Raw genomic sequence first — 11786 nt, forward strand, 5'->3', positions numbered from 1 at the left:
TGGGAAGAGATCTGTCATGAAAGCCCCTGCAAAGGGTTTTTAGTCATTTCCTCTTTTCGTTGCTCGCTGCCTATCACAACAGGCAATGCTTTAAAATAGTTATTTTATGTCCCGTGGTCACGCGCAGAAACGCGTGGCCCTACCCATAATTCCTCTTTCTTGAAAAACCTAGGATTGTTCTTCAGTACTTTTGAACAGGCGATAAATAAGAAAGAACAATATGAGATCGTTAAAAATTACGAAATTTGTTTTCTCTCTCGTTCTGTGAGAAATGAAAATAATTTTGTAACAGAGACATTGTAAAGTGTAACCTACCTGTTTGACTGTCTGTAACGCCACAGGAATCAAACTAAATGGAAGCTCCATTTGAGATAAGTAGGAAATGGTCTACGGGAAAAAGAGATTCAGACAAATTTAGTGCGGAAAAAAGAAATCAAGAAGCAATATTGACCGAGTCTATTTGAGTCGCTCGCAAAGAGACTGTACACGCACACTGCGACAAGACGTTTCCATCTTTCTTGTTAGCCTTTCCTTGTTTTCTGTTTTGATGCCATACACGTCCTTGTAAATAGGCTCAGAATTTGAAGTTATATCAAAGTTACTACCTTCTTTCTGATACGTTTTCTATTCTCATTCCCTGTCTAATGGATAATGTATCGACAATGTAAGGAGAAGTTACACGTTGACCTCATCTGAGAGTTTAAAGGTTACACTTACCCTGTGACAATAGAGTTGAAGTTCGGGGTCGTCTTCTTGAGAGTCAAAAAGAATGATCTGTTACAAACACATGAAGAATGTACTCAGTTAATTTAAAGCATACACACGAGGGACAAAATGCTTCATTTAACCGTTCACACCCTAACATCAGTATTAATACTCTTCACACTGTTGTCTTCTCATTTCTAAAGGTACTGACAAGGGAATTTGTGTGGTACTCATTGGCTTCTTATTTTTGGGATCAAGTCCGTTATTCTCATGATCTTTACATTTGCCTCAAGGGTGTTACTGTAAGAAGAAATTAGAATCCAGTCACTCTAAGAGGTTAAAGGGTTGACTCACCAGACAAATGTCAGTTTATAACTTTTACTTTCTGCCTTTAGTCTTTATTATAGTTTTGTGCAAATGTGCGCACTTCTTTTGAAAGAGAGATATTTTTCTATTTTTCTGATGGATCTTTCAAAAAGGGATGCAAACCATAGTTCTACCGTCTTTTCGGGTTCAAAGAGCATTTCCTAAATGCACGTTAGTCAACACTAGCACCCGGCTAACCACATCCTTTTCTTTCAGCTCGTAACAAATATTCTTTTACTTGACAATTTGAATGGGAATGTTGTTGATATTAAGATTGCTCACCACAGGAAGAAGATCGAAGAATTCCTCAGGGCAACTGTTTAATGAGCGAACAGCGTGTGATAAAAGCCAGTTTGTCACTGAAAAAAAAACAATTAAGTAAAAAAAAGAACAAACAAACAAAATGTTACCAGCTAAAGAAAAAACCAGCGAAAACAGGGAAGAGAGAAAGTAATATAACAGTAATAATAATAATTATAATAATAATAGTAAAAATACTACTATTACTAATAATAATAAAAAGAAGAGGAAGAAGAAGAAAAAAAGAGGAAGAAGAAGAAAAAAAGAGGAAGAAAAAAGTGGGAGAGGAAATAATAAAAATAAGAAAATACAAAAATACAGAGGAAGTCTACGATCAAAAGTCGTAAGATCTTACTTGTCTTTAGTCGTTTGATGGCTTCCTTTCTCTCATCACTTTCACGTGACCCATCTTTTACTTTCTCTCTTCCAGTCTCCTCCGAGTTTGTCACACTGACATCACTTCCGCTCATGATTTCCTTCTCACGCGCTAATTCTTGTAGTCCCGCCAGTTGCGGAAGTATCTTGCTCACAAATTGCTTCCTGTTTGGAGAGCGGGTAGGTGCGGTGCTACGTAACTTGAGGTCGTACATCAAAGCACTGCACAGAACACTGCGAACAAGACAATAAATCAGTAAATAAAAGGTTATTTCCTAGTATAGCATTACGAATGTATGCTGTGCAAAGAAGATAGAGAATGAACCATTGGGTGGAAGATATCAAGCACGACTAACTGGACGGAGGGTGGATCAGCAATTTCTTCACTTTCGCGGCCTGAGTCAACTGTTGGTGTACAACAAGAATCATTTCCCAGTCTAATTTTGATATGGCATATTGGGTTTGTATTATAACCTTCCGAGCCTGGAGGCGAGTAACACCTCGAATATCGAGTGCGCAGGCTTTTCCAGGTTGAGGAATTGAGTGATAATCTCCGTGTGATTGCTGTCTGCTATTATTGTCCAAAGGCCCTACCATGTCCAAAGCTTTCAAAAAAACTTTAGCATACTAACCTTCCCAGTCGATCACGCACGTTTTTGTACGGATGGTTTAGATGACGCTCTAATACACCCATCAGGCGGTGCAACAAATCAGGAACACGCCACTCCTGCTGAAACAGCGCTCCTTGGATAAAGTACAAACGACTGAAAAGGAACAGAAACACACACACAAGTCACATGTGATACTTTAAAAACGAGAAGCTTAAAGGAAACGAAAAACACTTGACTTGATGAATGGGAGAGGGTGACCCAGCGAGAGGTTCGTGCGACTGGTGCACGGGCAAACACGCAATGGGTGTTCTGCACTACAGCAAAAGAAGAATCAGAAAAAGCAGCTAACCTTGAATCAGAGAAGGAACCACGTTGATCATCCAAAGGGTCTTCAAGTAACATTTCTAAAAAGCGATGAATTCGGCGTGGATCCTGATTCTCCTGTAGCAAGACAGATTATTGTGATGAATTTCAAATAACAATATTCTCCCAATGACGAGGTAGCCAATCAGAGAAGAAGAAACTTTACCACGTAACGGTCTGGGCCAATCAGATAGACAATGAATAAAGTATTACTTATTCTTGATTCTGAATGGCCCACGCCGGTCACGTGGTTAATTTCTCCTTCTGGTTTGCTACCTCGGGTGACCATTGCTACTGCTACGCATAAGGAGATGTTCCGGCGCAGTATGCTGATTTTACGCTTAATATGATTGTAATTTTACCTCTTTATACATTAAATATATCGCATATGGTAGATTATTCATAGGAGAGTCTCACCACAGCAGTTGCCATACAAGTGCCCCAGTCCTCTAGGGTCTCGACGTTTACGGCAGATAAGGCTTTTCTCAGAAGAGGAATTAAAAAGTCCCACAGGCTCTCCAACTACGAATGAATAATAATCAAAGCAAAAAATTGTCATTCAGTACTCGGAGACGACTCCTTCCCCCCTGATAAGACAGCGATGAGAAGAGGAAAAAAAACGAAAACAAAGTGGCAGGAAAAGACGAGGTAAGAGTATATGTTGCACGACACGCAACTGTTGCATATTCAAAGACAATTTTGTACACCTCATTAACCCTAACGTCTTAACATCAGTATGCATAGTCTCCACACCGTTCTTTATACATTACCTTAGATGCTATCAAAGAGAATTTCTTTAATAATCGAGAGCTTCTTTGGTTGGTGACCATTTCCTTTCCTATAGTGACCTTACTATGTGATTCAGGGGTGATATTGTGAGGAAGTTTGGATGCTAGTCACTCTTAGGGTACAAGGGTAAACGTAATTTGACGACAATCGATCATATTGACCAAAAATAAATGTCGCTCATAAAGAAAGTTGTGTCTAGAATGAATACTTATAACTCTCTACATTGGGCTAAGTGAAATTAAGGACAACCCAAGGACCTTGTTAAGTTTTCCTTTACAGAGAAACGTCGTTAGATACCGTTTCAAATTTCCAGTGTCTGCATCCTCGTATGACAGCGGCGATGATCTCCACAGCACAACGTTGGCTACTCTCCTGCAAATCAACAAATAAACGGTTCACATGTTATGGAAAGAGTAAAAACAATTTATTTACAGAGTTCTTATTAACTTTAATGCGACATTAATGCAACGACTTAAAAACAATAAATTAGGCCTTACCTGCGAGTCTATACAAAGTCGTTCAAGGTGAGGCTTTATTAAATCTAAAAATGCATCGTCAAAGTTTCTGAAGAGACCCTGTTAAAAAAAATACAGTTTTATAGGGTTATGAAGTATCTCTGCTAGCCGGAAACTCAACCCTCGAATCTCACTGGCTAATCGTGCGTTCGTTTTTCAATACGGACCACGGTCCGGAATTATTTAACCGCAATTCGCGGCAAAGCGGAACGAAGCAAACCACCTCTCTGCGTGGGCCGTATGAGAAAAAAACTGTGCCTTTGGTCTTAAATTCTCCAATACGGATCTCCCGCCAGTTAAACAACAGATATGTATATGTCACAGAAATATCCAACAAAGGAAACTTAGAGTTTGTTTGGAACATTCCATGTAGCAGCTTTCTCTGTAGCTACTACTGAAACTGACTAGCAATCACACAAAAAGCTTTCAAGGAGGTCGGCTGTCTCCTTCGCATTTGTTGTCTGGTTTCGTCTCGCAACACTCTCTATAGAACCCTTTGCGTGACAAGATTACTTAGAGACTGAGACAGGATCACTCTTGCAGGATTTCACTCAGTAGCAATTTAGCTATGTCCACTTTACTATCAAAGTTCCTGTTACTGGCTATTATTAGAAAAAACTTGCTATTGCTTACAACTCTCTTTCTTTGACAGAGTGAAAACAAAGAGCTTACTGACACGCGATTTAAGAATTATGCTTCATTTCTAACCTTAAATAACATAAAACGATGAAGGTTGAATTTATCTTTTCCTTTTCTATCTTCTAACGACAGAAAGTTAATAAATTTCGACGTAAATTCTTCTTGACTAAATGAGTCGTATATGTGCCGTTCCTCCTGAAACGTAAAAAAATAATATTCAAGTGAGTAACTTCGATCTGATTTTACCTTTTAACCAAAGGGAAAAGGCGTCATAGGCGGCTGTAAAAGGTGTCATAGGCGGTGGTAAGAGGTGTCATAGGCGGTGGTAAGAGGTGTCATAGGCGGTGGTAAGAGGTGTCATAGGCGGTGGTATGAGGTGTCATAGGCGGTGGCAAAAGGAGTCATCGGCGGTGGTAAAAGGTTTCATAGGCGGCTGTAAAAGGTGTCATAGGCGGCGGTAAAAGGTGTCATAGGCGGCGGTAAAAGGTGTCATGGGCGGCGGTAAAAGGTGTCATGGCTAGTTTGTTAACGAAAACTCAAGGCTAAAAGGGAGAGCGTGGTGCGCGTGAAGAAATAAGGATAAAAACAACCAAAACAAACGAAGGAAGAACGGATAAACAACACACACAAAAAAAGGATAAAATTCTGTCGGTGGTTGTTTACCTCTGAAAGTTGATCTCGCGTTCTCCCCAGAAGAGGTTGCTTGTCTGCAGACGCGTAAGTCAACAGTTTTCTATATAAAAAGGAGCCATTGAACATTTCAAATTCATACAGTAAGTTGAATCATACACCCGTTTTAATTGCATCTTCCTTATAATCTATTAGGGGACAGACGTATAGATGACATCACTATTATTATGTCAAACAAATAGATGTTGCCATGCGTCTGTTCTGTAATGGATGTGGGATGTCGAAAGATGGTGAGGACATCAGCGACACATTCGGCTGCACCTCGTGTGCCATGTTTTTGCCCTTGGCACATTTTAACGTTGTATATGATCTTTTCCAGAAATCTAGTTTTTAATGGCCCATTTCCGATATGTTTAGCCGCGCGAGTCTAGTCGCGAGTTGCACCAGCAACGTTTCAGTGATTGTTCTGTTGCTCGAAATCTGCATTCAGGTTTCCTTCTATTACTCCAAGCCTCGCTTTGGCCCCCAAAACTAGGTTTCAGACTCTATCGGAAATAACCCATTAGAGTGAGCTTATCGGGGAAATTGATGAAAACTGCAGGAAAAATTAGCTGCCCTATAACGTAAAACAATGACGGAAAAACGTTTTATCATCGTTATCAGGGTTCGTATCCTTTTTCAGTAACAAATGTCAAGGACTTTTCGAGGACTTCTCCAGGATTCAGATTGATTTTTCCACGACAGCAAATTTCACCTTAGCCCCTTTCATTCCCAAGATTGCAAAATCCATTCTCCTTCCGGTCTACGCACGTTTCTTAAAACGTAAATTCTGATATCTTTATTGCTTGAGTTAAGCAGATCTCTAGGACTTTCTAGGATCTGTAGTATTTTTCCAGGACTTTCCAGTCCTGGTAAATGTCAAAATAAAATTCTACGACTTTTCAGGTTTTCCAGGACACCTACGAACCCTCCGTTGACCTATAAGTAAGCAACACTTACTTTGGCCAAGTATAGTAACCCCAGTGTGTCTTGTCTATGAAAACAAAGCTTTCCCATTCACTTTTTGTTTTCGGGACAACAGCAGACGAGTACTGCAGCCTGAATAAGAAAAATAAAACGTAATAAAAATAAAAATGATCATAGCGATGATGAAAATGATGATGAGAATAATAATAGATCATGATCTATTTTCCCCCCTCCCCCCCCCCCCCTCCCTCCCTCACAATCTTCGGTTATTACCATTTTATCTATAACTTTTTAGAGTTTAAACTACAGCGGAATCAGCACAGGAGAATAATTTTCTTTCTCCTCCAGTTATTTCTATCTTAACAAGTTTGCAGAATTCCTTTATGTGAGATATCCTTTCTTTTGATATTTGCCCTACTACTGAGCAAGCTTAATGAGCACCCCTCCTCCATTAAGCGCCCCAACCCCCTACTTTTCAGCCGAGATTTCAAATTAGCGGCCGTGCGCTTCTTCGAAGAAATACGGTATTTCCTGCACAGCTCAATTCTGAATTGATTTTTTTAACCGTTCAACATTTTATCAACCTTCATGGAGCAATCTATATAATTTTGAAGACACTGTGGGATTACTTAGTTTTTTTTTTTCTTTGTTTTAGGCTTCGTAACTGGTAAAGGAGACTGGAACCACCGTTCAACCAATCACATGCATCTGTTTTGTTCAACCAAAACAGATGCTTTTTTGTATTCTAAAGTCCATGCCAACTTCAAATACTTTCAAGCTTAACACAAATAATGTGCAAGTTATTTATACCACTTGTTATCTTCCCGATCGCCTGGCTGAATAACTGTTGTCGTTGGCTCGGGTAATCCAGCTGAAGAGGGAAAAAAAATTATACCGATTAGGACGTTTTCCTTGAACGAAATTATTCGGCCTCTTGTATTAGTAAATCAGATATAAACCAGCATTAATCTTAACTTGTTATCAGTTGACTGGTTAGGAGAGCGCAGTTTCTCAGACACTAACACTGAACCACATTTTCAATATCCTCCAAACGTGTTTAGAACAGGGGTTCCACCGCACCCTCTGAATAAATTACTAAGAAAATTAGGTGTTACTAGATGCATTCTGTCGCTCTTTTTGGCCATGCTATTGCTAAGGTTACAAAATATACTGAGCTAAGCTTACCAACAGTGTAAGGATTGACCACTATTTTAGCGTGCGGTCTTTTCTGCTGTTTAAGGACTGCTCCAACGGCGTCTATTGCGAGCTAACAAAAAACGATGACAACGAATGGGGCATGAACAAGAAAGACAGTACAATGAAAGCACTATAGTTGCTTTGACTTACTATGGGCAGAAGGGCTCTTTAAAAGCAAGTTGGTTTTGCGCATGCGTGATTCCAGCTGAATGTCGGACGCGTATCCCATAAGAACTTGATTAATGCCCTGTCTCACCAATAAGTTTTGAAACAGCGCCCAAACGGTATCTGGGAGACATGGGTTCGAATCCCGTGGGCTTCTTTTCTAAAATTGCTTCAGTTACAACACCCCTACCAGGATCAGTGCTTTGCTTGAAGTTCATGTGCAGGTCAAATGATATTTATTTGAATTCAAAAAGGTTTTGTGAACCTCGGTTAAATAACCGAACGCAGGATCTCAAGTGTTTGAATCCTACAGGACGAGTTAGATTTTGTCTTTGTTCCAAGCTTGTGACAAACACTTTACATCTTAGAGAAAGATGTTTTTCGTCTTGTCACGAGCGTAGGACGAAGAAATTTGTTTGCTTTGTTCTAAGCTTATGACGAGACGAAAATTGTCTTCATCTAATTCATAACTGGGCTCAGAATTTATCACCGCTCTTATTCTATTTCACATCACTCTGTATTAAAACCAATTTCATTTTTTGAGTCAGCGAGACTGCATTATACAAAATTATAGAACAAGTCAGAGGAAGTGCCATATTTTCATACTTTGATTCACGTTCGACTTCTGTGTAGGTCCCTTTACAACCTATTAGATTGGAGGAGAATCTTATTGCGAGCGCGTTGATATTGTACTTTTTTTTAGCGACCACTCCAGCTAGAGCAAAGTCTAAAACTAAAAATTTACCAGGGTCGGGACCCCCCCGCAAATTTCACCTCAAATATCGGAAAGTACGGTCACTGCTTGAGAAACAGATAGAGAAGTTCACAGCGGTTTACAGAAAATTTTTGGTTCCAGACTTCGCACTAGCTGGCATCGTATTAATAAGAAATGGCTGCTGCAAAACCAAACCATAAATAGTCGACTCAGTTTCTAATTTAAATCAGATGACAGGAACTGCTCGCCCATCACGTAATTTACCTTTCTAACTACTAATGCATCATGATTGAGGAACTTCACGCACAGGTTCACTGCGTTTGCTGGCAGAGGAACATCATAACGGATTAGCATTAAGAGGAAACTGAAACAAATCTGAAGATAACGCCAGCGTCTGAAAACAGAAGAATACAAGAGGATTACACAGGATTTATGACATAAATACAATCAGTGCAAAACAATGGAACTACAAGCTGGAATACAAACTCCTCAGGGATACTGTTTCAAGGATACAGAAATATGGAAAAAAGGTTCTGGCGAGACTAACAAGTGGAAGGTCCAATGGCTACACAAGCAATGTGCCTGGGAGGTATAGGTCGGATAAATTTAGCTTACGATCCACGAGGATCGTTTCACGAGTTTATCCCGAAAACGAGTAAGACCATAGCAACTACTCTCTTGACAACATACTAATCTACCACGAGTTCACAAGGTTAACCCTCCCTACCCCAACCCCCGCTCCTACGGTCGACAAGGATTTCGTCTAGCTTCTCCGACAATTTAATGATTCCTATTTACATTCCTAGGTGGAGAGAGGCCCTGTGGGATTGAAGGGTCTTGTCGTGAAGATTTTACAGTTGATCCGGCCCATGAACAAAGCTGGACCGTTCGATCTCCGTAGTCCAGCGCGAAAAGAGCATCTTTCACAAGCCAGATTAAAACTCCTAAACTTAAACTCTAAAAACAAGGAAAATAACTTACAAATTCTCGCCCTCCAGCATATCAACAAGTATACTAACGAGTTTTTGATAATTCCTGAAAAGAAAGAAAGATCTTATAAATGAGGAATCCGAAGACATATCATGCAAAGCCAGGAGTTACAAAATCATGGAGAACAATGAATTATTCCGCTCGAAGACATTTGTGACGTTCACTGCTCAGGACCAGAGGAAGCAAAGATGACAGAAATTAGATGAAATTGTACGCTGTTTCTTGTAATCGAAGTGATCATGGTTGTTGTCATGGTGTTTCTAGCTACCTTAAATTACTCTCTCGCGTTGTGTTCCAGGCCTCCTCGCTCTCTTTTAGTTCTAATTCGGTTGGTAGAGCTGTCTCTGTCGGACCTGGGAGAGCCTTCAGATGACTTTGAGGGGTCGGTCCAGTGGAATTTAAAAGTCGTTTAGCTTGCTCAACTGCAGCATCGGTTACCTGGAGGTGAATCAGAGATCATAAACAACAATTGTAAGTATTGTAGGTAGATACAAATACTGGCGCGGTTACGAAATTACGACGTAAACCATTCTAGCATTCTAATGGCCGATCTCGCCTCAAATTGAATTGAAGTTTTAAAAAACGTTTCAAAACAAGTCAACGGCCTAATTCTTTGGCGAAGGTTTTGTGGTTTTGAGTTGCCAAAACCCAAAGCGGTAAAAGTAAGCCACCAAAGCACCCAAGATGGTTGAGGATGACAAAGAACGACAGGAATTAACCCATTAACCACCAAGATCAAGATCTCATTTCTCTGCACAGTATTTCATACATTGCTTATCCGGTGTCAACTCGAAAAAAAATTACAAACCTATGTTTTCATTTCTACTTATCACTTTTTATTTCACATTAATTGGGATTATCATACGACTGGTACGGCCCCGCTCATGCAAGCCCATACAAAACTGACGACAGTGAAAGCTGACGTGCGTAGGGCCGGAGAGGTTGACGGGAGCCGGTCAGAAAAAAGCCGTCCGGCCCTGCAATCACTCGGCTTACTTGCAAAAATTTAAATGAGAAAAAAATTGAGAATGGGAGGGAAAAAGTCTGGTTTTAAGATCATTTGTAACTTTTTTGTTCTTTAAAGACACGAGAACGAAAAACATATGAAAAGAAAAGATAAAATGAAGAAACCAATGAACTTAAGAAAGAAAGAATATCATTATGAATTGGATCCTACCATTCTGCTGATAGCCACTGTGTCGTATTTCTTCACCATTTTCTCAGCCAGCATTGTAGTCAGAGTTATAATTGAAGGTTTCTCAGAATGGTCAGCCTATCAGGAAAGTTCATTATCACGACATAAATTTCCATATTTCCTAAATATGGGTTTTATACATTTACAGCCATTTAAACAAAACGATACAATAAAAGACCCAACAATAACAACAATGAGCAAAAACTGAACATGGCCTATTTCAAATGCTGTAACTACCTGAATAATAACTGGCCAAACGTCCACCATGACCTCCCAATAGTGCACTATCAGGAACAACATGCGGTTATTCAGCAACACATAGAGCGCACCCTAAAACAAAACGGCCCGAGGATACATGAGACGCATTCACGACGTAAGGCGAGGTTTTGAGTACCTTTTCCCCAAGGCGGCTGCCGATTGTGTAATAATAGGCGGCTATGCCTTGGAAAGGACCCCTTTCATAGGCGAAGGGGCCGTAAGGCGGAAGCCAAACAGGGCCCCGTTTTCTCGAAGGTTCTGTTAATTTAACGGGCCCGTAAAGCTGTTATGTTTTCACTGAACATGGGGGTATTAAAAATGTTGAGAATGATAAAATGAAATTAGCTGTTAAAGAAACAAAATGGAATGGTTAGGGTGTCAGAGCCTGCTTCTCTTTTCTGTAACTTTTGATTTTAAAATATGACTTCGGGCCCGATAAGTTACCGGGACTTTCGAGAAACGGGTCCCAGGAGAGCTTGTTTCCCTGTCTAAGGGAAACATGGACGTTTTCCAGGGGCCTCAGGAGGCCTTGAGTGAGTTACAAATTTACACGATGGCACCACCAACAATATAGCCATGGAATAATCAAATTAAAACTGACAAAGAAACGGACATTAATTTTCAAAACTCTCTTGATGAAGAGCGTAAAAAGCTGAAATAAATGAAAAAGCACATTCATAAATCCATAAAAAGAAAAAAGGAGGAAGGAAAAAAGATGCTGTTAATGAAATGTTCCTAGGCATGGGCGCTACCTAATTCAAATAGGAAAGAACATTCATTCAGATAACATTCCTGTAACAGTCACTTGAGGTAGCGTCTGGTCTCAAACCACTGCATGGGAAAATTGCTAGAAAGTCGCAAAACGTGTGAAAATTGTAAAAACTTCTGGCTCAAACTACAAGTGTAGCCCACTATAAAAGGGCAACAAACCTTGAATTCTTCATGAGAGACATCTGGATTGTTCTGAAGCTTGGAGAGTGTTGGTGGAACCAAAGTGCGGGCGAAGT

At 40.0% G+C, this 11786-nt stretch overlaps 1 protein-coding gene across 1 annotated transcript in view; it reads right to left on the bottom strand.

Moving 5' to 3' along the window:
* The window catches only part of LOC131773775 (proteasome activator complex subunit 4), a 38971-nt gene that overhangs the window by 2781 nt on the left and 24404 nt on the right, over window positions 1–11786 (bottom strand). Inside the window, exons 30-49 of the mRNA XM_059089729.2 lie at window positions 11710–11786; window positions 10759–10851; window positions 10504–10599; window positions 9595–9764; window positions 9318–9371; window positions 8601–8730; window positions 7445–7526; window positions 7070–7130; window positions 6293–6391; window positions 5327–5396; window positions 4733–4858; window positions 4007–4084; window positions 3807–3881; window positions 3138–3242; window positions 2707–2798; window positions 2379–2510; window positions 1727–1980; window positions 1354–1430; window positions 718–774; window positions 316–387 (exon numbers count right to left, since the gene is read on the bottom strand). The exon at window positions 11710–11786 is cut by the window's right edge and continues 52 nt beyond it. Of these exons, the coding sequence (XP_058945712.2) occupies window positions 316–387; window positions 718–774; window positions 1354–1430; window positions 1727–1980; window positions 2379–2510; window positions 2707–2798; window positions 3138–3242; window positions 3807–3881; window positions 4007–4084; window positions 4733–4858; window positions 5327–5396; window positions 6293–6391; window positions 7070–7130; window positions 7445–7526; window positions 8601–8730; window positions 9318–9371; window positions 9595–9764; window positions 10504–10599; window positions 10759–10851; window positions 11710–11786 (2000 nt within the window). The remainder of the gene's footprint in view (window positions 1–315; window positions 388–717; window positions 775–1353; window positions 1431–1726; window positions 1981–2378; window positions 2511–2706; window positions 2799–3137; window positions 3243–3806; window positions 3882–4006; window positions 4085–4732; window positions 4859–5326; window positions 5397–6292; window positions 6392–7069; window positions 7131–7444; window positions 7527–8600; window positions 8731–9317; window positions 9372–9594; window positions 9765–10503; window positions 10600–10758; window positions 10852–11709) is intronic.

The sequence above is a fragment of the Pocillopora verrucosa genome, chromosome 13, assembly GCF_036669915.1.
Source record: "Pocillopora verrucosa isolate sample1 chromosome 13, ASM3666991v2, whole genome shotgun sequence".
NCBI classification, from domain to species: domain Eukaryota; kingdom Metazoa; phylum Cnidaria; class Anthozoa; order Scleractinia; family Pocilloporidae; genus Pocillopora; species Pocillopora verrucosa.